Source organism: Littorina saxatilis, linkage group LG15 (genome assembly GCF_037325665.1).
Source record: "Littorina saxatilis isolate snail1 linkage group LG15, US_GU_Lsax_2.0, whole genome shotgun sequence".
Lineage (NCBI taxonomy): Eukaryota > Metazoa > Mollusca > Gastropoda > Littorinimorpha > Littorinidae > Littorina > Littorina saxatilis.
Genome location: NC_090259.1, coordinates 10,157,753 through 10,183,688, shown reverse-complemented (window position 1 = coordinate 10,183,688; position 25,936 = coordinate 10,157,753). Strand labels below are relative to the sequence as shown.

The following is a 25,936-nucleotide window of genomic DNA, read 5'->3' as shown; positions in this document are numbered from 1 at the left end:
TGTGTGTGTGTGTGTGTGTGTGTGTGTGTGTGTGTGTGTGTGTGTATGTGTCATCCATTGCGGTGTTGGTATTCATTGGACATATATTATATCGTAGTTTAGGAAATACAGTTCACGGATTTAATAAAATAAAATAAACGTGATAGAACTGCTCATTATGAATTATTCTTTATAGATACGTATACTTCATCACTCAGCTCTGGAATCCTGATCATGTTACATGCATTCTTCATCATACAGGGTTGGAACAACATTTCTGGAACCGCGGCACATGTCACATGCATTCTTCATCATACAGGGCTGGAACAACAGCTCTGGAACCCTGCACATGTCACATGCATTCTTCATCATCCTAGAGGGCTGGTACAACAGCTCTTGAACCTTGCACGTGGCATATGAATTCTTCGTCATACAGGGCTGGTACAACAGCTATGGAATCCTGCACATGTCACATTCATTCTTCATCACCATAGAGGGCTGGTAGAACAGCTCTTGAACCTTGCACGTGGCATATGCATTCTTCGTCATACAGGGCTGGTACAACAGCTATGGAATCCTGCACATGTCATATGCATTCTTCATCAGCATACAGGCCTGGTACAACAGCTATGGAACCCTGCACATGTCTCATGCATTCTCCATCATATAGGCATGGTACAACAGCTCTTGAACCCTGCACATGTCTCATGCATTCTTCAACATACAGGGCTGGTACAACAGCTCTTGAACTCTGCACATGGACTGGGTGGCCGAGTGGTAACGCACTTGCGCTTGGAAGCGAGAGGTTGCGAGTTCGACCCTGGGTCAGAGCGTTAGCAATTTTCTCCCCCCTTTCCTAACCTAGGTGGTGGGTTCAAGTGCTAGTCTTTCGGATGAGACGAAAAATCGAGGTCCCTTCGTGTACACTACATTGGGGTGTGCACGTTAAAGATCCCACGATTGACAAAATTGTATAGGCATAGATAAAAATGTCCACCAAAATACCAGTGTGACTTGGAATAATAGGCCGTGAAAAGTAGGATATGCGCCGAAATGGCTGAGATCTGCTGGCCGATGTGAATGCGTGATGTATTGTGTAAATAAAATTCCATCTCACACGGCATAAATAAATCCCTGCGCCTTGAATATGTGCGCGATTTGCACAAAAAAAAATTAAAAATTAAAAATCCCTGCGCTTTGAACTGTACCCACGGAATACGCGCGATTTAAGCCTCATATTGATTGATTGATTGACATGTCACATGCATTCTTCATCAATCATGATCATACAGGGATTGTACAACAGTTCTGGAAACCAGTAAATGTCACATTATAAGCACGTTCACGACAATGCATAATCTTTAGTTTTGTACAGAAAAAAAGCAATTTTCTACAGCTTGGATTTTAGATATTCATTTAAGTGTTCATTATTCTTTTCACAGTTCTTGTAACACACTACCACATAGCCAATGATATGAGAACACACCAGCAGATAGTGTTTGACCAGCTACCAGCTATAGCCTCAGTATCAACTAAAGGAAAGTGTACGAAAGTCAATGTTCAATACTAAAGCTGACACATGATTCAATCGGGAATTTCCAATGGCACAAATTCTACTCATCATTAAATCAATGTCAAATTTGGTTCGTTTGAGACTTTTTCCAAGCTTTTAAGACGTAGAAACAATACAAATAATAATGTGAAGTAAGGAAATCTTGGAATTAAAAAAAGATCAAACAATGTCAGTGCAATTACCCAATAACCACCACCGACACATTTCCTCCCTCCCACCCCAACATTGGCAAGGCCAAGGCCAAAGGGAATCCCCCGAAAGTAAAGCTGCCAGTCTTTGTTCGAGTAGAAAATAGTGCTTGGGTTTTTCTTACGCAAATTTAAAAAATATCCTAAATGTTTCTTTCTATTTGACTAAAAATGCGCGGCTATCACATTGAAAATAATTGAGGTTCGATCTGTAGGCAACAACACTAGTGTTTGTTCCTCAGAATCTTCACCCAGTATTCATACGCCAGGCTTACAGAAACACACGACGCCATGTTTGTGTACGGTGTCGTTTCCTGATCCCTGCATCACAGTGATAGGTCGCCCATCTTCACCCATCAACATCATTTTCTCCTCTGTCAAGATGTCTGTGTTTGCACCATAAAAGCGGTAAGTGTGACTTTGAGGCAATGACAATCTTCATCGTCTTTCACTGCGCGCAATAAGAAGTAATTAAGCCTGTACTGTGGAAGACGGTGCTGTAGGCAAGAATATGCAATGGCTGAGCAATTTATTTCTAAACATTTTTTATTTGATATTGCTAAAAACTGTGTCTGTCAACACATTTCTAATAACTTCACTCGGATGTGTATTGCTGCAGGAAACATTTCTACAATTCGCAAGGTGTTACATCAGTAGTGCCACAGTCCGATCGATAGTGACTGAAGAACCTACGTCATACCCACCCATATTTTTAGGATGACATATTGTCATGCAGTCTGTTGTTTATTTATATATACAATCTGGAACTCCATCTGCTCACTTTCTCACAACCTTGTTTTACCTTTGGAGACGCCAAATGATTCAGTCTTGCCAGTTAGTGTGAAATGAAAATGAAAATGCAGCGGGGAAGAATTAACAAGTCGCGTAAGGCGAAAATACAACATTTAGTCAAGTAGCTGTCGAACTCACAGAATGAAACTGAACGCAATGCAACGCAGCAAGACCATATACTCGTAGCATCGTCAGTCCACCGCGCACGGCAAAGGCAGTGAAATTGACAAGAAGAGCGGGGTAGTACTTGCGCTGAGAAGGATAGCACGCTTTTCTGTACCTCTCTTCGTTTTAACTTTCTGAGCGTGTTTTTAATCCAAACATATCATATCTATATGTTTTTGGAATCAGGAACCGACAAGGAATAAGATGAAGGTGTTTTTAAATTGATTTGGACAATTTAATTTTGATAATAATTTTTATATTTTTAATTTTCAGAGCTTGTTTTTAATCCAAATATAACATATTTATATATTTTTGGAATCAGAAAATGATAAAGAATAAGATGTACGTAAATTTGGATCGTTTTATAAAAAAAATAATTTTTTTTACAATTTTCAGATTTTTAATGACCAAACTCACTCATTAGTTTTTAAGCCACCAAGCTGAAATGCAATACCAAACCCCGGCCTTCGTCGAAGATTACTTGACCAAAATTTCAACCAATTTGGTTGAAAAATGAGAGCGTGACAGTGCCGCCTCAACTTTCACGAAAAGCCGGATATGACGTCATCAAAGACATTTATTGAAAAAATGAAAAAAACATATGGGGATTTCATACCCAGAAACTCTCATGTCAAATTTCATAAAGATCGGTCCAGTAGTTTAGTCTGAATCGCTCTACACACACACACAGACAGACAGACAGACAGACACGCACACACACGCACATACACCACGACCCTCGTTTCGATTCCCCCTCGATGTTAAAATATTTAGTCAAAACTTGACTAAATATAAAAAGTATGCGTTGGAAAACGGCCTAGGCTTTTCATTGTCAGAACTATTTTTAGAAACTTGTCAACGTGTGTGACAATATTGTCAGCAAGAGACTGACCTACTTTTTCCTTAGCCTTTTATAATGCAGAAAAGGTTGGAGAATAACCTCTAGTGACTGCAGCAGAGCCTGATTTTATGTCTGTGTCCTTTTACATGTTTATTCTTTTTCTTTACGTTGTTCGAACATTCTTTACTCAGTGACTTGCATACATCAGAATCGTTCTTTATACCCGAGTTCAATGACTGTTAGTGGAAGGCAAATAATCGTTCCCTTCAAAATAAACCCTCTTGCATTAAAACAAATCTTAAAGCCACAATACAGAACTCGGTAAAAACATAAAAGATAAAACACATAACTACACAATCGAACATGATTAACCAGTGTGTGCACCTCAATCATATATCACCTCGTCAGTTTGATTTTTGTATTATCATTGTTTTCTTGGATTTCCTGGGAAACAGGTTTTCTTTTCTCTCGAGATTTTGTACACAACACTGACAAGAGACTATCTCTATTATACGAAATAATGTTCAAATTAAAACCCATCACTTCTATTCAATAGAGGACTATCCAAAAAGTCATGTTTAATGTTACAGTAAACCTCGCTTGTCTGTCACCGACACTGGTGACAAAATGGAAACTCCCGGAGAGAAGGAAACCTCTTTTCACGACACCATTCCACACACTGTGCCACACCCTCCCTCTTCTCACGACACCATTCCACACACTGTGCCACACCCTCCCGATGGTATCGCCAGCCCTTCCAACAGTGCTGAGGACTTTACACAGCCTCCAGTCGACCTCTCTCAGGCTTCCGGCCACAACACTCCACGAGGCACGGTGCAGCACCATGACTATCATCACTCTACCGTGCCAACACAACTGGCTCAGCCCATGGACGTGGAAGCGTCGTTCCCTCAGGACAGGATGGAAGCCAGTGTTGCAGGAGCGGTGGCACCAGGCTACACAGCCAACTCCAGTAAGTACTGCAACACTCTACCGTACACTCTGAGCTACTAGGCGCCTTATGATGCCTCTCAATACATCCGTCTAGAAGACAAAAATGTTTCATCAACCTACATTGCTTACATTCCGCAAAAACACCACGCTGATGCTTATGTCGCTGTTCTTGTTAGTGGTGATGGTGGTGTTGTCGATGGGATGGTTATTGGTGAGAAAAAAGCCAAGCATGTTTGCTGAAAACATCTACATATATCATCGTCTTCCTTTCGTTCTTTGGAAACTGTCGTTTTCAGCTCATCCGTAATGTGAATTTAGCATGGTCATCATTATCCAAGTAGAAACAAACTCAAACGCACAACAACATAATGCATTCATTCGCTAATTTCTTTCAGACGAAGCACCGGTACACATTTACAAGCAGTCCAAGTGTCAGACCAACATTGCTGAGACCATCAACAGCTCGAACACCTTCAAGATCGACCAGGTCCACAACCGGGTTCACAACGAGCAGCATGTGCACCAACCCCACATTACCTACAACATATCTCGCGCTTATATAACTGGAGATCAAGAGATTCCCTTCCAAGCTGTCACAGGTACGGTGGGGTATGATAGAACTCATTTTGTCTACAAATGGTTTTGAAGTTGAGCATTGTGCAAAGTTCATAAGATTGTCATGGTTGTTTACATGTTGAAGTGAGGAGAAAAAGAGGTAAAACATATTCGACCCACTCAAACCAAAACCCCACCCACCCACCCACCCCCCTTCCCTCCCTATCTCCCGTTTTTTCCATCCAGTCAAACTTGTAACTACTTGCAGTACTAATCCGCATTAATATACAATTTTAAAACGACTAAAGTCAGATTATTCTACCTGTTTTCTCTTTCCATCATCACCCATTTTACTGATGTGTTTTCTAATTGCACTATCAATGCAGCTGGCTTTCATTGTGAAATGTGTTTTTAAGGTGTCACGGAACATGGAGCACTGTCCAGTGAAGACGTAGAGGCAGTTGACAACATCGTCACCACAGACAGTCTTTTCTCTCCGCTCTACGCCGTCAGTACCGTAAGAAGGGCTACACAGTGTATGATCTCAGCTGTGTCAGTGACTGGGATAAGAAGGGGCCTGTAGAGAGGGGGAGTCTTGTGATCTTGGACTGTGCCTTTGGGGATGTCCGCCTTGACAGGGAACAGTACCACAGGTTCTATAAGCACAGTTTGTACAGCATCAATAGTTTGACCACCAAGCTTGTCTTTGTTGTCTATCCCCCCGTGTTGCTTGAGCTTCAGCAGTATGATCGTGCCTCTGTCCGTCCTCTGCTCAACAGCGTGGAGCTTGTAGAGCTAGGTCAAGATCCTCTTCTTTCAGTTGAGCCCTACAAAGACCTCTTGGTGCGCATGCTCCGTGACCCCAATCATGGACTGATACTGGGAGCTCTTTTTGCTCTGACCATGCAAGGTCAAGGCTTCTTCTCGGACAACACGGGTCAAGCACAACCACCATTGGAACGTCTTGGTTTCAGCGACTACTCGGACGCTCAGCTAGAGGAGTATGCCAGTCTCCTGAAAGGTTTCCTTCTGGCGCACAGAGGAAGAGGGTTCATCAGCAGGGAAGTCTACGATGCTGTTGGACTGGCCTTTGCTGACACTTACCTAAAGTCAGTACGGGTGAAAGTGTGTGACACCATGCACCTCGTGCAGTTTGTGCGAACAGAACACCCACATGAGAAAGACCGTCAGCTGATGCAAAGAATGTACGAGGAACTGATTAGAGGACGTCTACCTGAGCTGATTCAGCACCCCTGTCTTCACAGCGAACAGTTTCTGTGTGGATTTGAGGCGTTCTGCAGAGAGAACAACTGCCTGCAAGCTGTCATTGGTGCACTGGATCCTGACCACAACTTGCCTCTGCTTTACTGGTCAGTGTGGGGACCGTCTGACCGTCTGACTGAATGGTGCCTCAGGATGACCAAAGAACAGAACACGGACAGCAACATCATGTCTGACCACGTCCATTCTGCAGCCTTCGGGACTGCCCTGCTGAAAGCTCTCCAGATCAGCAATAGTTCACACATGTTTCGTCAGGTCCTGAGTGAAATTGCTGACAAACTTTACACACGGACCGCCCTGATATGGCCCTTCGTGGTCGGCTGGGCGTTAAGCAAACAAACAAACAAACAAACTTACACACGGAACATGCGCCTTCCACTCCCATGCACAGGTCAACAACACACAGCGAAATTACGCGCAGTCTGTGACAAGATTTCATCGGGCCTCAGGACTAGTCACTTCAGGTACCTTGGTGTCCCTATTCCAAAACACCTCATCACTGCAAAAATGAAAGATGAAATCATTCACATCTCTTTCCCACGTCAACATGTGTACCTGACATATCGACTCCTGACAGACCAACAGGTGGACGAACAAGACAGAGAAGGAAACACCTTGCTCCACCTGGCGGCAGAAGCAGGACACCTGGAGGCGATCAAAATGGCGGTCAGGAGTGGAGCCTCACTGACGGTGAAAAACGAGGCAGGTAAGACACCGCCACAGCTGGCAAAACAACGACTTGACCAACACAACTACGACACACAATGCCAAGAGAAATGTACACGTTCCATGTTTGCTGCTTGTACAGTCGGTGACGTCACAACTGTCAAAGGAGGTTTTTGTTACCATTGTACCAATGGTACAATGTCGGTAGTTTTTTTAATTTTAAATTTGTTTTTTTCCTTACACATGTTCCTTGTCCCGTTGTACTCTCACACCGCCCCGTCCCAACCACCTCTGATTTGACAGATTTTACAGGTTTTACATCAGAAGATGACACTTCTGCTGAGTCACTTCGACGGTGTTCAGTAGTGGGTCTGTCCCGAGCTAACGGACGCAGCCCACTACCTACTATGCCCCCTACTAACGACATTGACTTTTTAAGTCGCGGAGCCAGACTGAGTGAGCGTCCCCTCCAGAGAGCAGACCGCCACCACGTCCCTCCGTCGACCCCCCAGAACGTCACACGTTGAAGACTGACAGCAGAACTACTATTCAGGGAAGGATCGAACAGGAACACTGAGACCAAGGTCACCATGAGAGCTCCGGGCATGAAGGGCCACAAGAGCAAGGACAATTTTATATTTTTGATGATTAATGAGATGAGGATGATTATGATGATGATGCTTTGGATTTCCAATTTGGTTTGAGACTACGTGACAGGGCAGCACTCTACGCTTACTGTCATAATATATCCTGGCATCAACCAGGCCCGAGAACTGCCGCACCTGCGGTGTTGGTCAGGTATACAGAACCTGAGCACCCTCAAAGTCGCATTCGTTAAGTGAATGACACTCGGCTGTGTGATCCCAGCCTTCCCATAGGAACCATAGCACTTCCACTCTGGGTAGGAGCCGACCGTAGCCCAAAAAAGCCACATGACCTGATGGGATTCTAACCCACGACCTCCCGGCCCACAGCCCGATGCGCTAACCACTGCGCTACGGGGGCCGGTGACAAGTCGGGATTAACTCCACTGCACTATGCCTGTCGTGGACAATGCTTGGAGACAGTGCAACTGCTCGTTGAGAGAGGAGGCCTTGTAAATGCTGTGGACCGTGAAGGAATTACTCCTCTACACACAGTATGTAAACAGGGTGACAAAGAAATCGCTGAGCTTCTGATCCTGCACAATGCACATGTTGATGCAAAGACTTCTGTCGGCTTCACGCCTCTGCATCATACTTGTTTCCAAGGAAACACGGACATCGCACAGCTTCTATTGAAGTCCGGGGCTGACATCAATACGACATCAGGTGGAGGTGACACTCCACTCAACCTGGCATGCGCACAGGGCAACACAGACACTGTGAGACGACTCGTTGCCAACAGAGCAGACGTCAACGTGACAAACACTGACAACGACACGCCTCCACACGGCGCATGTGATAGGAGTAACGCAGACATCGTGCGACTCCTCCTCAACCAAGGGGCTGATGTCAGCGTTCAGAACAAAGATGGCCACACTGCTCTACACGTTGCATGCCGGTGTGGTTATACAGACTTCGTAAGTTTGCTGCTTGGATGCAATGACACTGTCAGCGTGAGTGATGACGAAGGTAAAAGCCCTTCCACCGTGATGTGTGAACCACCGGCAAAGATTAACATCAACATGAAGGGCGACCTGGGTAGGACTGCTCTATACTTGGCGTGTGACGCTGGTCACACAGAGACCGTACGTCTACTTTTGCAACAGGACAACATCGACGTTAACGCAGGAAGTGGTGTCTGGTGGTCCCCATTACTACTGGCCTGCATGATGGGTAAAACAGACATCGCTCAGCTTTTTCTGCTCCACGACGCTGATGTCAACATTTCTGGTGCACTTGGTCTGACACCCCTGCACTGGGCCTGTGTGTATGGTCATCGTGACGTCGTTCATCTCCTCCTGCGGCACGGTGCAGACGTGAACATTCCTGGCCCATTTGGTATGACAGCCCTGTTCTGTGCCTGTGTGAAAAACCACCATAAAATCATTTATCTCCTGCTGCAGCACGGTGCGAACGTGAACATTTCGGACGGGGACGGCGAGACACTCCTGTTGCGGGCCTGTACACACGGTCACCAGGACATCGTTCAATACGTCTTGCAGCACAACGCCGATATGAACAAGAAAGCACGTGTGTTGCGTATTGCACTGAAGAGAGCCCAAAAAACACGGTCACACAGAAATCGTGCAGCTGCTCCAGCAGTACCTGTCTCCCAGTCATCCTGACAGAGTTCCACGGCAGCCGTCACTACAACTATCAGCACAGTGAGGAGGGATCTCAACAGGAAACTTGTGACCACAATAAACCCAGGACTGTTTGAAAAGACGTTACATTCACGACAGCCTGCTTTATGTTTGTTGACACATAGTGGGTGCAGGCAGACTGATCACCCTGCGCGCGCACGTGTGTGTGTGTGTGTGTGTGTGTGTGTGTGTGTGTGTGTGTGTGTGTGTGTGTGTGTGTGTGTGTGCGTGCGTGTGTGTGTGTGTTTGAGCTTCCCCTCCCAAAAACACAGGCTATTTATGCTGTGCAATTATCATTAGCTGTATCATGTGTATATGTCATGAACTTCCATACGCATTGTTGGAAGGGGGGAGGAGGCAGGGTGGACGATTACTCTGTTTACTTTCGTTTTTTGCCTCCGTTTAACAATGTTTATTGACTGGGTACACACATTTCTTTTCCCACCTTACATTGACACATCTGACCTGGTAAAGGTTTTTGCAGTGTATAACATTTCATTGTTTTTATATTGTTTCTGTAAAACCTTGTGTGCTTTCAACTTTGCCTCCGATAAAAGTGACCAAAGTCAAGGTCAAGAGAAGAGTGATAACTGCACACTCTTGGTTGTGTTAAAATAAAGAAAGACGTTTACGAATGAACAAGTGATGAGAATTGCTGTGGTTACTCCCCTTGTGCTCTTATATTGTTCATTGTTTATGAGCACTGGCAAGTTTAGATAAAGTGTTGATATCGGTGTGAGAGGGAGACGCACTGTGCTACTCTCTTTGGGTTTGATCAGCCGTACTGTGAGAGAAATGACAGGTATCTCTCAGCAACGATCCCTCTCCTCTCCGTCATTACCAGCGCAGTTAAATACTTTACAGACAGCACGATGTTACAGTGGATGAAGACTGTTTGTGAGAAAAGTTGACATATTTGTGTGTGTGTTTTTTTCAACTTGTTTTTACTTCTTTTTTTTTAAGTTGACAGTTGAATGTTGATGATTAGTCTTGAATACTGCCATTCTTATTGTCCTATTTTAAAAACGTGAATTGAAAATATCACTGTCATGCTTAATATCTGATTCTGTGTTTGATTTTTTTCTTTCTTTTTTTCATTATCAAGATGCATCATTTTTACAAAATGTGGTGACGTTACCGTATGTTTAATACAGGCTTCTTATTCGTGTACACATTTAGACGCGTTGTTGTTGTCGTTGTCGTTGACGCTGTTCTTGTTCATATTTAGGTACTCACTTTTATTTTACAATGTGTCCATTGATAAGGAGATCGTTATGATAAAATCAAGCTTTGAAATGAGCAACGTTGTTCATGTTACCGCATGGTTGCTTTGGGCTGATCGTTTTCAATGCTCTTCGCACAACACGAAACTTCAGTCTTATTCCTTTTCCTTCTCCGAATAAAAAAAATCTAATGTTGGTTTGTAGTGAAACTGTAAAAACCATGCCCCTTTTTTCAAATATTAAACCTCCCTGCGCCGTTACATTCAGAACATATAATCCGTTCATTAAGATATTGACCAACACTAGAGTCATGTCTTAACCCTTCGCCATAGGCTTGTTGTTTAGAAGTTAAAAAGAATAATCTAACAAATCAGCCTTAAACCGGAGCACGTCTACTTGTGTTTATCCCTTTTTAACTTTGTCTTTTGAATATGCCGAACATCGTGTTTATTTCGGTCATGTTCTGTCAGGACTCGCCAATTCAAGCATTATGTTCGAGTATGGATCCTCAATGCAAATAGGTGTACACATACAAAACGACATCATAATTGTATAAAGTTTTGTTTGAGCCATCAATGTAATTTCATACTACACATAAGAACAAAGTGTGACCTAGCCGGACGGCCGGACAGACACTACTCTTTCCTAAGACTCCTGATTACTCAGGGGAGCCAAAACTTGAAGCGAACATATTATGCTTATTAATTTTGTATAGTGAGTTTAATCACTGAATAAAAAGATCATTAATATCTGCGAAGTGGTTTTGTTAGTACGTGTAGATTGACAAAAAGATTGTGATGTCTGTGGATGTGGCAGCGGGGGTTGTCATCCGGTGTGTGTGTGTGTGTGTGTGTGTGTGTGTGTGTGTGTGTGTGTGTGTGTGTGTGTGTGTGTGTGTGTGCGTGTGTGTGTGTGTGTGTTTGTAGGTGTATGTGCGTGTGTGTGTGTGTGTGTGTGTGTGTGTGTGTGTGTGTGTGTGCTAGCGTGCGTGTCTGCGTCTGTTTGTATGTGTGTTGTCGTTCTCAGTCTTTCCAAACACGCTCTGTTCATAATTATCACGTTACAAACCAGGGAGCATACGCCAGCAGATCATGCAGCACCAGCCCTTCAGTCAACACAAGGACAGTGCAATCCTATCAATACTCTATACCCAAGCCGACCAATTATTCAAACGGGAATTCCCAGTGGCACACAATCTACTAAACATTCAATCAGTGTAACATTTGGCTCGGTTGACGCTTTGACCAAGCTTTTATGACACGGAAAATAGTTTTTTACAATTCGTTCTTTACCTCAAGTTGGAATAAAACAAAATAAACTTCAGTGTAATTACCCATCAGCCACCACTAGCACTTCTCCTCCCTCCCCACCCCCACTTCACTGGGACGCCACAGCCAAGGGGAATCCCCTCGAAAGAAGAGCTGGCGGTTCCTTATCGCGGAAGAAACGAGTGCATTACATTTCTCACGCGGATCTCAAACTCTAAATACTGTTGCTTTTAATATAGCAATTTACTGCATGGCTATCATCAAACATAAGCATCAAAGAACCCAATGTTTGTGCATTCGAATCTTCACCCAGTATTCCTACGCCAGGTAACCAACAACAAACGACGCCATGTTTGTGTACGGTGTCGTTTCCTGATCACTGCATCACAGTGATAGATCGCCCATCTTCACCCATCAACATCATTTTCTCTTCTGTCAAGATGTCTGTGTTTGCACCATGAAAGCGGTAAGTGGGACTTTCAGGCAATGACATCTTCATCGTCTTCCATTGCTCACAGTAAGACTGCATTGTGCAAGTGTTGTAGAAAATCACCTTGGCTTTAACCGTTTCTTCACTTTTTGGGCGAAGCTTATTCACTGGATTTTACCAAAAACTTTGTCAAATAATATGTGCAAAATGAAATAGATATTTTCGGAAACTCCAGCGGAGACTTGTTGCGGGAAATGTTTCCACAACTGGGAAGGTGTCAAACAGTGTCACTGTCCGATCGATAGCAAAGAACCGTTGACCTACGTCGTACCTGCCCTTATTTTTAGGATGACATATTTTCATGTAGTCCGTTATTCATATGTACAATCTGGATTTTTATCTGCAAACCCATCTCCCTTTCTCACAACCTTCTTTTCCCAAAGAGACATCAAACGAATTACAAGATACAAGATACAAGATATTTATTCACCAATTTTGCAAAAGGATTTCATCTTGGCACGGCACGGTAAAAATAAAAATAACAAGAGGCGAAGCCATCAAGGCTCACGTAAGAAATCGACAAACAGTAACACAAACTCAATCACTCCGTCACACACACACACACACACACACACACACACACACACACACACACACACACACACACACACACACACACACACACACACACACACACAGAAAGAGCATAGGTGAAACTGTGCAAGAAAGCGAGACACTAGATCTAGATCTGTCTGTCTGCATGTAGCCTACTTACATGGACACGACTGCCAACTAGTCTCGGCGCGCTCAAAATAATAATGACCGAGACTGTCAGTACTTCCTTCGCGTGACGTCTAACCCTCTTACGTCATAATGTGACGTCAATGTAATGTGACGTCTTCAAATGTTAGAGTTTCTACCACAGACATACACACGCACAGACGCACGCACGCACGCACGCACGCACAGACAGACAAAGTTACGATCGCATAGGCTACACTTACGTGAGCCAAAAACCAACCAGACACATATATGCAGACACACATCACCATGCATGCATACATACGTACATTACACTGTCATGCACACACAGACACAACTCACACACACACACACACAGACACACACACACACACACACACACACAATTATTTACATACTCACACATAACCAGCCACATATCTACATCACAAATTCACATCGTCGCCTTGTAAAGGTATTCTTACCAATTCATCTGAAAATTTAACCAGAAGAAATAAAGGGTATGCGCTGGTAAACGGCCTAGGCCCTTTCATGGTCAGAATTGTTTCTAGAAACGTTTCTACGCTTGTGAAAATACTGCATTGTTGGCACAAGACTTACCTACCTTTTACTTTCCCTTGGTGATAAAGAAAATGTTGGATGTTTCAGCAAACGTGTTTATTCTTTTTCATTTGTAGTTCACGCTTTCTTTACTCAGTGACTTGCATACATCAGAACCACTTTATTTTAGTGGTAAGCAAATAATATTTTCCTTCAGAATAAACCCTTTTGCCAGTTTACACATAACGCCAAAATACAGAATTCAGCTAATACTTAAAACATCAAACACAGCCCCCCAAAAAGCTTACTTTACCGAACACTAGTAAACAGTGTGTGCTCTTCACACCTATCACCATTTTCAGATTTATCCAAGCGGAGCGCGGGCGAAGCCCGCGCGTAGCGAGGTAGTTTTTTTTTTCATCTCCCAGCACTGAAAATTTTTTTGCCAAGTGGTGTCTGTCTGTGAACATTGTTCTAGAATTCATCTTTTAGCACAATATTAGCGACACTGTTTGGACAATTCTATTAAAATTAGGCGTACAAACTGATTTTGTTTCGGGGAATCCTCTCAGAGGATCAGAATTTTCATATAATATCATCGGAAGCTGTTACAACGGGAAAATGTGAAACTTTTGTCACTTTTTAACATGGAATTTCATCTTTGAGCGTTTCAAGCGGACTTTAATAAAATAGTTATTTGCGAATTAAGCAGCGGAAGACACTCACCGGTTCAACATGTGTATGGTCATTAAACCTCAAAACATTTCAGTAAGTGGTTTAGACAAACACCTCCGACATGTGAGGGTGACTGGTTTGTAGCTGAAGAGTTTTTTTCTAAAGTGTGTTCTAAATACAAATGACGTACTGGTAATGATGTAATGAGTTGTTCTAATCTTGTTCTTGGAACTCTTGCTGTTCCAAGCTTGTTCTTAGCAAGTCTTGGTGACGAGAACAAAGACTATCAATGAAATCTTTAGAAATAACCTCTGACAACGACGACGATGACGACGACGACGACGATAACAACAACAACAACAAATGACATCGACGACGACGACGACAACAACAACAACAACAACAACAACAACAACAACAACAACAACAACAAAAACAACAACACGAGAACAACAACAATCACGACAACGAACATGACAACAACAACACCAACAACTACGACGACAACTACAACGACTGGGTTATGATGACATCACCAATGATTTAAAGCCCGTTAAAAAATCGTTAAATCCTATTTCTTCACTGATTCTTATGAAATTTTAAAGGTAGGTTTGTTGTCCCCAACTTATTTTCACTCCATACTTTTCCAGAAGAAAAACATAATTTTGGCAGTTAAAAACCGTTAAATTTCAATTCTTCACCGATATTTATGAAATTTTGTGGGTAGGTTCGTTGTCCCCAACTGATTTTCACTCTATACTTTTCCAGAAGAAAGACATAATTTTGGCAGTTAAAAAACGTTAAATTTCAATTCTTCACCTATCTTTATGAAATTTAGTGGGTGGGTCCGTTGTCCCAAACTGAATTTTAAGACATACTTTTCCAGACAAAAAACCTTATTTTTGGCAGTTAAAAACCGTTAAATCTCAATTCTTCATCGATATTTATGAAATTTTGTGGGTAGGTTCGTTGTCCCCAACTGATTTTCACTCCATACTTTTCCAGAAGAAAAACATAATTTTGGCAGTTAAAAACCGTTACATTTAAATTTTCACCTATCTTTATGAAATTTAGTGGGTGGGTCCGTTGTCCCAAACTGAATTTCAAGACAAACTATTCCAGTCAAAAAAACTTATTTTTGGCAGTTAAAAACCGTTAAGTCTCAATTCTACACCGATATTTATGACATTTTGTGGGTAGGTTTGTTGTCAGATTTGACATGATGGCAGAATTGAAAGTGTGAGATATCCTGATGTTTCACAATTTATGCTGCATAATTCAGCCCCATAGGCGCTTGAATTTTAGGTGGAGTTGGGTTTTTTTTCAGCCCAAACCAGTAACCCCCACATGGTTTTCATGTCCCTTTCTGAGAGACTTCAAGAAGTTTCAATTTGACGTCATGATTAGCCTGCCGCATTAGCAAGTATGAAAACACGTCATCGATGACACATTTTAAGACAGAGAGAGAGAGAGAGAGAGAGAGAGAGAGAGAGAGAATCATGTACACACAGATGGACGACTTCGCTTGGGGTATGTACTGCCCGGCAGTACACATCTACTTAATTTTTGTATTATCAAATTTTTCTTGGATATCCTGGCAAACAAGATTTATTTTTTTTCTCTTGAGTATTTGTTAACAGCACTGACAAGAAACTATGTCCATTATACAGCATGACTTCCCTTCTTTGTCTCTGTTAATCTAGGGAGAAAATATCCAGCGATATTTCTCCGTAGGCCTAAAGTTCGGCCATGACCTAGGCAAAATAACTTGCGCAGCCGCAGAAACAAGAAAATGGAAATCTTATGAAGCCGTCATCAACACGAACACAATGATTGCAGAAGCAAACTCTGTACCTACACGACCGAGACACAAGACTGATTATTTCACAGCTGCAAAGGGTAAGCTTACTCACGTCAGGTCTTCACTAACAAGCTAGGAACAGACGGAAAATTCCAAACAAAAGTAAATGACGTCAAAGTCTCTTTCGCTTTGCGTGTAACTTTGTCATGACGTCTTTTTGTGACGACAGTATACGCGACAATTTGTTCGCTTCCGGTGTCATTTTAGACTGAAAAGCAACTCAAAAGAAGGAGCTAAGCCTGTGTCTTGAAACAGCCGAAACACTCTTTTGGATTGCCGTTTCAATGTTAACCAAAAAGTAAAAGAAAAAAAAAACAAGGTTCAGTTGCGAACTGACAGCGGATTGAGCATTTATTCCTGTTGATGAAGATACGATTGAAGCTTTATTCTCTCCGTCAACCAACAAGACTAGATTTGTAGCAGACGAAAAACAAAGTGTGCGTTTTTCCTGTCTTGTGAAGGCGATTATGTCGTTATAAGTTTTCTGTACGTTGTAATGACATTTCAAAACAAAATTTAGCTTTGATGCGTCACGGGATAATAAGCTTATATGTTTTCATCCATGGAATTGGTTTTTTTCGTCTCGGCAGGGTGAATGAATTCATGATGTCTTTTCCGGAACTGGACAAAACTGGCCTTGCCAAGGCTGAAACAAAATATAGTTCTACAACTTCTAGGCTTGGGTTGATTGCCCATGGTGAATTTCCCATGATTTGTTTCCACATCCAATGACAAATTCTCTTTACTTTGGTCATGCCATATATACGTTACAGCTCCGTCCATCCATGGTATCGCGTGATATTTTGTCTCGACGGGGTGAAAGAATATAATGACGTCACTCTCGGCAGAGCCTCGAGTGACGTCATCATATTCATTGACCCAGTCTCGACAAAATATCAGGCGATACCATGGATGGACGGAGCTGTAACTTATACATACGAAACAATGGTCAGTTTGAAACCCTTCACGTCAATTCAATAAAGGCAAAAACAGCATATAAGCTTATATCACGACTGTACTCAACTTGTGTTATAGTGGGAGTTAAAAATAGCCCAGCAGAGGGAATAGTTTGGCTACCAACAGTTGCAGCCAGCACACTGTTAAGCTCGCTTGTCAGTTATACCCAACTGCTTCCGCGCTACACTGGGAGATTGGCCTTCTCAGTGCATAGCACTGAGAGAGCTACTAGCTGCTGCGTTATTTCTGCAGTGGGGAAAGGATGGGTGCTAAAAATAGCCTGCAGTTAGAGTAGCAGAAATGAATCCCTTTGAACAGCCGTGATATTTATGTATCAGTTCTACACTGTAACCATCAACAACAAAAACAGTCGATCCTCCAGCAAACCTGAAAGCCATGTTCACTGTTGCAGTAAACCTTCCTGGTCTGTCACCGACACTGGTGACAAAATGGAAACTCCCGGAGAGGAGCATCCCTCTTCTCACGACACCATTCCACACACTGTGCCACACCCTCCCGATGGTATCGCCAGCCCTACCAACAGTGCTGAGGACTTTACACAGCCTCCAGTCGACCTCTCTCAGGCTTCTGACCACAACACTCCACGAGACACGGTGCAGCACCATGACCATGATCACTCTACCGTGCCAACACAACTGGCTCAGCCCATGGACGTGGAAGTGTCGTTTCCTCAGGACATGATGGAAGCCTGTGTTGCAGGAGCGGTGGCACCAGGCTACACAACCAACTCCAGTAAGTACTGCAACACTCTACCGTACACTCTGAGGTACTAGGCGCCTTATGAAGCCTCTCAATACATCCGTTTAGAAGACAAAAATGTTTCATCAACCTACTTTGCTTACATTCCGAAAAAACACCACGCTGATGCTTATGTCGCTGTTCTTGTTAGTGGTGATGGTGGTGTTGTCGATGGGTTGGTTATTGGTGACAAAAAAGCCAAGCATGTTTGCTGAAAACATCTACATATATCATCGTCTTCCTTTCGTTCTTTGAAAACTTTCGTTTTCAGCTCAACCGTAATGTGAATTTAGCATGGTCATCATTATCCAAGTAGAAACAAACTCAAACGCACAACAACATAATGCATTGGCATTCGCTAATTCCTTTCAGACGAAGCACCGGTACACATTTACAAGCAGTCCAAGTGTCAGACCAACATTGCTGAGACCATCAACAGCTCGAACACCTTCAAGATCGACCAGGTCCACAACCAGGTCCACAACAAGGTCCACAACGAGGTCCACAACCACAACCGGGTTCACAACGAGCAGCATGTGCACCAACCCCACATTACCTACAACATATCTCGCGCTTATATAACTGGAGATCAAGAGATTCCCTTCCAAGCTGTCACAGGTACGGTGGGGTATGATAGAACTCATTTTGTCTACAAATGGTTTTGAAGTTGAGCATTGTGCAAAGTTCATAAGATTGTCATGGTTGTTTACATGTTGAAGTGAGGAGAAAAAGAGGTAAAACACCCTCCCCCCCCCCCCCCCCACACCCTCCCTAACTATCCCCCGGTTTTTTCCATCCAGTCAAACTTGTAACTACTTGCAGTACTACTCCGCAGGAATGTACAATTTTAAAACGACTAAAGTCAGATTATTCTACCTGTTTTCTCTTTCCATCATCACCGATTTTACTGATTTGTTTTCTAATTGCACTATCAATGCAGCTGGCTTTCATTGTGAAATGTGTTTTTAAGGTGCAACGGAACATGGAGCGCTGTCCAGTGAAGACGTAGAGGCAGTTGACAACATCGTCACCACAGACAGCTTCAGAAGGGCGCTGGACATCCTGACAACAGGGGAACGTCAGCTGTTACTGTCAGCACACCCAGGTCTTACCAGACAGTCTTTTCTCTCCGCTCTACGCCGTCACTACCGTAAGAAGGGCTACACAGTGTATGATCTCAGCTGTGTCAGTGACTGGGATAAGAAGGGGCCTGTAGAGAGGGGGAGTCTTGTGATCTTTGACTGTGCCTTTGGGGATGTCCGCCTTGACAGGGAACAGTACCACAGGTTCTTTAAGCACAGTTTGTACAGCATCAATAGTCTGACCACCAAGCTTGTCTTTGTTGTCTATCCCCCCGTGCTGCTTGAGCTTCAGCAGTTTGATCGTGCCTCTGTCCGTCCTCTGCTGAACAGCGTGGAGCTTGTAGAACTAGGTCAAGATCCTCTTCTTTCAGTTGAGCCTTACGCAGATCTCTTGGTGCGCGTGCTCCGTGACCCCAACAATGGGCTGATACTGGGAGCTCTTTTAGCCCTGACAATGCAAGGTCAAGACTTCGTGGCGGATATCACGTGTGAAGCGCAGCCGCTATTGCAACGTCTTGGTTTCAGCGACTACTCGGACGCTCAGCTAGAGGAGTATGCCAGTCTCCTGAAGGGTTTCATTCTGGATCTCACAGGAAGAGGGTTCATCACCAGAGAAGTCTATGATGCTGTTGGACTGGCCTTTGCTAACACTTACCTGAAGTCAGTACTGGTGCAAGTTTGTGACACCATGCATCTCGTGCAGTTTGTGGAAACAGAATACCCAGTTGAGAAAGACCCTCTGCTAATGCGAAAAATTGTCGAGGAAATGATTAAAGGACGTCTGCCTGAGATGATTCAGCATCCCTGTCTTCACAGCGAACAATTTCTGTGTGGATTTGAGGCGTTCTGCAGAGAGAACAACTGCCTGCAAGCAGTCATTGGTGCACTGGATCCTGACCACAACTTGCCTCTGCTTTACTGGTCAGTGTGGGGACCGTCTGACCGTCTGACTGAATGGTGCCTCAGGATGACCAAAGAACAGAACACGGACAACAACATCATGTCTGATCACGTCCAGTCTGCAGCCTTCGGGACTGCCCTGCTGAAAGCTCTCCAGATCAGCAATAGTTCACACATGTTTCGTCAACTCTTGAGTAAGATTGCTGACAAACCTTACACACGGAACATGCGCCTTCCACTGCCATGCACAGGTCAACAACACACAGCGGAATTACGCGCAGTCTGTGACAAGATTTCATCGGGTCTCAGGACTAGTCACTTCAGGTACCTTGGTGTCCTTATTCCAAAACACCTCATCACTGCAAAAATGAAAGATGACATCATTCACATCTCTTTCCCACGTCAACATGTCTACCTGACATATCGACTCCTGACAGACCAACAGGTGGACGAACAAGACAGAGAGGGAAACACCTTGCTCCACCTGGCGGCAGAAGCAGGACACCTCGAGGTGATCAAAATGGCGGTCAGCAGTGGAGCCTCATTGACGGTGCAAAACGAGGCAGGGAAGACACCGCCACAGCTGGCAAAACAGCGACTTGACCAACATAACTACGAAACAGCATCTAAGCAGAAATGGACACGTTTCATGTTTGCTGCTTGCAAAGAAGGTGACGTCACAACTGTCAAAGAATGTCTCTGTTACCATGCCACCGCTGACAGTAAAGTAGAGAATGGCTTGACTCCACTGCACATTGCATCTTACAACTGTCATGTTGATATCGCTTCTCTTCTAGCGGACCTGGATGCGAACCTTAACGCCACGGACAAGTCGGGATTAGCTCCACTGCACTATGCATGTCATAGACAATGCTTGGAGACAGTGCAACTACTCGTTGAGAGAGGAGGCCTTGTGAATGCTGTGGACTATGAAGGAACTACTCCTCTACACACAGTATGTATAGAGGGTGACACAGACATCGCTGAGCTTCTGATCCTGCACAATGCACATGTTGATGCGAAGACTTCTATCGGCTGGACGCCTCTGCACCTAGCTTGTTACAAAGGACAGAAAGACATCGCACAGCTATTGTTACAGTTCAGGGCTGACATCAATACAACATCAAGAAAAGGTAACACTCCCCTGCACATGGCATGCACACCGGGCAACACAGACATTGTGAGACTACTCGTTGCCAACAGAGCAGACGTCAACGTGACAAACACTAACAACAACACACCGCTACACTGTGCATGCAGAGGGAATAACTCAGACATCGTGCGACTCCTCCTTAACCACAGAGCAGACGTCAACGTGACAAACAATGACAACAACACACCGCTACACGATGCATGTTTTGGGAATAACACAGACATCGTGCGACTGCTACTCAACCACGGGGCTGATGTCAACGTTCAGAACACAGATGGTTTCACTGCTCTACACATTGCATGCCAGCGTGGTAATACAGACGTCGTACGTTTGCTGCTTGGATGCAAGAACACTGTCAGCGTGAGTGATGACGAAGGTAAACGCCCTTCCACCGTGCTGTGTGAACCACCGGCAAAGGTTAACATCAACATGAAGGGCGACCTGGGTAGGACTGCTCTATACTTGGCGTGTGAAATGTGTCAAACAGAGACTGTACGTCTACTTCTGCAACAGGACGACATTGATGTCAATGCAGCAAGTGATTACTGTCAGTGTCACTCCCCATTACTAAAGGCATGCATTGATGGTAACACAGACATCGCTCATCTTCTTCTGCTACACAACGCTGATGTCAACATGTCTAGGGCACTTGGTCTGACACCCCTGTACTGTGCCATTATGGATGGTCATCTTGACGTCGTCCATCTCCTCCTGCGGCACGGTGCAGACGTGAACATTTCTGACGCACTTGATAGGACAGCCCTGAACTTTGCTTGTAAGGATAACCGCCACAACATCGCTCATCTCCTCCTGCAGCACGGTGCAGACGTGAACATTTCGGACGGGGACGGCGAGACAGTCCTGTCGCAGGCCTGTACACACGGTCACCAGGACATCGTTCAATACGTCTTGCAGCACAACGCCGATATGAACAAGGAAAGGAGTGTGTTGCATATTGCACTGCAAACAGCACAAATTCACGGTCACAGAGAAATCGTGCAGCTGCTCCAGCAGTACCTGTCACCCAGTCATCCTGACAGAGTTCCACGGCAGCCGTCACTACAACTATCAGCACAGTGAGGAGGGATCTCAACAGGAAACTTGTGACCACAATAAACCCAGGACTGTTTGAAAAGACGCTACATTCACGACAGCCTGCTTTATGTTTGTTTGACAGATAGTGGCTGCAGGCAGGCTGATCATAATGTGTGTGTGTGTGTGTGTGTGTATGTGTGTGTGTGTGTGTGTGTGTGTGTGTGTGTGTGTGTGTGTGTGTGTGCTCTTCCCCTCCCATAAACACAGGATATTGATGCTGTGCAAATATTAATAGCTGTATCATGTGTATATTTCATTAAGTTCCATACGCATTGTAGGAAGTGGGGAGGGGGGGTTTGCAGGGCGGGCGATAACCCCTTTTACTTTCAGCTTTTTTTTGTTTTTGTTGCCTCTGTTACACGATGTTTATTGACTGGGTACACACATTTCTTTTCCCACCTTACATTGACCTATCTGACCTGGTGAAGGTTTTTGCAGTGTATCACATTTCATTGTTTTTATATTGTTGCTGTAAAACCTTGTATGGTTGCAACTTTGCCTCCGATAAAAGAGACCAAAGTCAAGGTCAAACGAAGAGTTACAACTGCACACTCTGGTGTGTGTTCAAATAAGGGGAGACATTTACACGTGAACAAGTGATAAGAATTGCTGGGGTTACTCCCCTTGACCTCATATGTTGTTCATTCAGTTTGTTTTGATTTGTTTGTTTCGGGGAAGTTGTTTTGTTGTTGAGTAGGCTGTTCTCGCATTTAGTCTACAAGCGCTTATTATACATATACCACGTGACAATATTGGTGTTTTGTTTATTGATTTCTGTCTTTGTGCAAGGTAAATATTTTACTTTTATTTTTTTTTCAAACTTTATCATCTTTTACAATGTATCCACGTTATTTTTTGTATACTTTAAATTGGCTGGCTGAAAATTTGTACATTTTCAGACGCGATGTTGTTATGTTGTTGCACGTGTTCACATTGTGAATGACTCGAGGCTTTGCACAGAGTCATTGGACTTTTACAGTTCTATGTGATCATTCGGTTATCTATTTCATAGTTAATTTCTTGAAAGAGTAGATGGCCCGTTTCTTTCCTGTATTCACACGGGTATTGTTCTAAAAACGAACATGTTGTGATTATTGGTATCCTCGGATAAATCTCTGCACAAAAATACAAACAATGCGGTTCCGTTAGTAGATTGATGAAAAGGTTGTGATGTTTGTGGATGTGGCGATGGAGGTTGTCATCGTGTGTCATTGGGATATGTCTTTCATGGTTAACTGGTTGAAACAGAAGATGGTACGTTACGCCTGTACCTTCCCGGTATTCACAAGGATTTGATTCCAATTGCGAACATGTTAAGATTATTTGTATATTACAATTAATCCCTGAATAAACAGATCAACAAATACTGCGATGTTATTTCGTTAGTAGATTGACAAAAAGGTTGTGATGTCTGTGGTGTCATGGTGTGTGTAAGTGTGTACGTGTGTGTGTGTGTGTGTGTGTGTGTGTGTGTGTGTGCAGGGCCGGACCTGGGTGGGGGGGTGTTCCTGGGTTCCGGAACCCCCCCCCCCCCCCTAGTCATCCGATGTACCTCTCAGAGAAAAGAAAAAAAAGTGGACTTTTTAAAGGCACAGTAAGCCTCCCGTAAACCATCACAGAGCTCCCCGAGCGTCTAAATACAGTACAAGCATACTTCCATTTGAACGCTCACCGAACGGGAACATCCTGGCTGCTTTCTGTCGAGCGTGAGACATTTTCAAAGAATTTATTTTCGTAGACTTGTTCGTTAACAACAACGGCGCCTCGTTTTTGCGCTAGACCTAACTTTTAAAATCTAAATAATAAATTGACAGCTTGTTACACAAACATTCTTTAATCATAAAAGAATTCGTTTTTCATCAAGACAAGATCAGAACAATTCGAAGTTGTGAAAGTTTAAAAAAAAAAGAAAAGCCCGGAAGCAGGGTCACGCAAGGGTCGTAGCAGACGAAGGTTTATCAGTGCAAATCGCCGTTCCTCTCAACAGTCAAAAGCCATCGCTGGAGTTCTTGTGAACCACAGCCGTTGTTTCGTGCATAAAAAACGTGCTATTGTAGATAAGCTCACATCGAGTCGCATTCATGACTAACTGACGACTGCATTGTGAAAAAGGAAAACTGGATCACACGGGTTCACGATGGCTCAGGGGTAAGATAAACCACGCAAAAATAAATTCTTTGAAAATTGTTCGCTCTTTACGGAGGGCACCTGGGATGTTCTCAATTGGTGAGTGTTTAAATGAAAGGGTGTTTGTACTGTGTGTAAAAGCCTGACCGTATCTGTGATGGTTTACGGGAGGCTTACTCTGCCTTTAAGCTCTTTCCCCAACTCCCTTAGTTTCGTTTACTGAAGTATAGTGTCATTGTTCACCATACAACATCTCTCATACCACTTCTCCTTTGTATTCCAGATGTTGTAATCATTGCTTGTTTGCTTGAATTTAAGTATTCAAAGTAAAGAGTCCTGTCAGACTTATTTACTAGGCATATATGTCTTTGGGATTATTCCACTGAACCACTATGGTAAATGAATATCTCAAGTATTTTGTTACTGTTGAAAATGTGTAATTTTGATTCCCAGTTGCAAGGAAAGACCAAAAAATGACCTTACAAATGCAAACTTTTCTCAGCTTCTGGGAGGATTTGCCCCCCAGACCCCCCAGCGGGGCGTTTCCCCTGCACCCCGGCGGGGCCTCGGCGGCCCCGGGACCCCTGCCTTCAGTTGGAACCCCCCCCCCCTCAAACGAACTTGGTCCGGCCCTGGTGTGTGTGTGTGTGTGTGTGTGTGTGTGTGTGTGTCTGTGTGTGTGTGTGTTTAAATCATCCATTGCAGTGTTGGTATTCATTGGACATATATCGTAGTTTAGGAAATACAGTACACGGATCTAAAAAAAAAATATAAAAAAAGGTTATGGAACTGTTCATTATTCTTTTTTTTTCTTTTTTTTATAGATTCGTATCCTTTATCATACAGGGCTAGTACAACAGCTCTGGGATCCTGCACATGTCACATGCATTCTTCATCATACAGGGCTGGTACAACAGCTCTGGAACCCTGCACATGTCACATGCATTCTTCATAACCATACAGGGCTGGAACATTCGCTCTGGAAACCTGCACATGTCACATGTATTCTTCATCATACAGGGCTGGTACAACAGCTCTGGGATCCTGCACATGTCACGTGCATTCTTCATCATACAGGACTGGTACTACAGCTCTGGGATCCTGCACATGTCACATGCATTCTTCATCATACAGGGCTGGTACAACAGCTCTGGAACCCTGCACATGTCACATGCATTCTTCATAACCATACAGGGCTGGAACATTCGCTCTGGAAACCTGCACATGTCACATGTATTCTTCATCATACAGGGCTGGTACAACAGCTCTGGGATCCTGCACATGTCACATGCATTCTTCATCATACAGTGCTGGTACAACAGCTCTGGGATCCTGCACATGTCACATGCATTCTTCATCATACAGGGCTGGAACCATGCACATGTCACTTGCATTCTTCGTCATCATACAACAGCTTTGGAAGCTGTCACATGCATTCTTCGTCATCATACAGGGCTGGCACAACAGCTTTAGAACCCTGCTCATGTCACATGCAAAAGCTTACCCTATCTCCACCCCACACAACACCACCCAATCCCACACCCGCTGATACAGAAGCCTTACATCGTGCAACTAACAAAAAAAGCACATGTCCATATGACTCACCATCGTCAATAGTAATATGCATCAGACCCAAGTTACCTGCTTAAAATATCGTATTAAGCGTTCAAAAAATACTTTCATTGTGATCGACCCAAATTTGATCCCTTTGCGCTATTGAAATATGCCAGGATCAACCCGACTTATGTTTTGAGTCATCAAACGCTGGAGGACGATGAATTTTCAAAGATTTAGCATCAATAAATGAAGAAAATGATAGGTTT

The 25,936-nt window shown here is 43.7% G+C and overlaps 2 protein-coding genes across 2 annotated transcripts in view; both read left to right on the top strand.

Annotated features, from left to right (window-relative positions):
- The window catches only part of LOC138948513 (uncharacterized), a 68,583-nt gene extending 45,231 nt beyond the window's left edge, over positions 1-23,352 (top strand). Inside the window, exon 13 of the mRNA XM_070320065.1 lies at positions 22,082-23,352. The gene's annotated coding sequence lies outside the window, so the exon portion shown is untranslated. The remainder of the gene's footprint in view (positions 1-22,081) is intronic.
- LOC138948507 (uncharacterized) lies at positions 12,101-23,352 on the top strand. Its single transcript, XM_070320059.1, has 4 exons — positions 12,101-12,238; positions 17,410-17,750; positions 18,129-18,374; positions 18,727-23,352. Exons 2-4 carry the CDS (start codon positions 17,447-17,449, stop codon positions 21,969-21,971), a joined length of 3,795 nt encoding a protein of 1,264 aa, XP_070176160.1. The 5' UTR covers positions 12,101-12,238; positions 17,410-17,446; the 3' UTR covers positions 21,972-23,352.
- Positions 23,353-25,936: the final 2,584 nt, after the last annotated feature.

Bases quoted from the DNA above. Each gene is read 5' to 3' on its own strand.
- LOC138948507 (XM_070320059.1), top strand. From the start codon at position 17,447: ATGGAAACTCCCGGAGAGGAGCATCCCTCTTCTCACGACACCATTCCA. The intron at 17,751-18,128 runs GTAAGTACTGCA...AATTCCTTTCAG, and splicing joins AGGCTACACAACCAACTCCA to ACGAAGCACCGGTACACATT. The intron at 18,375-18,726 runs GTACGGTGGGGT...TGTGTTTTTAAG, and splicing joins TCCCTTCCAAGCTGTCACAG to GTGCAACGGAACATGGAGCG.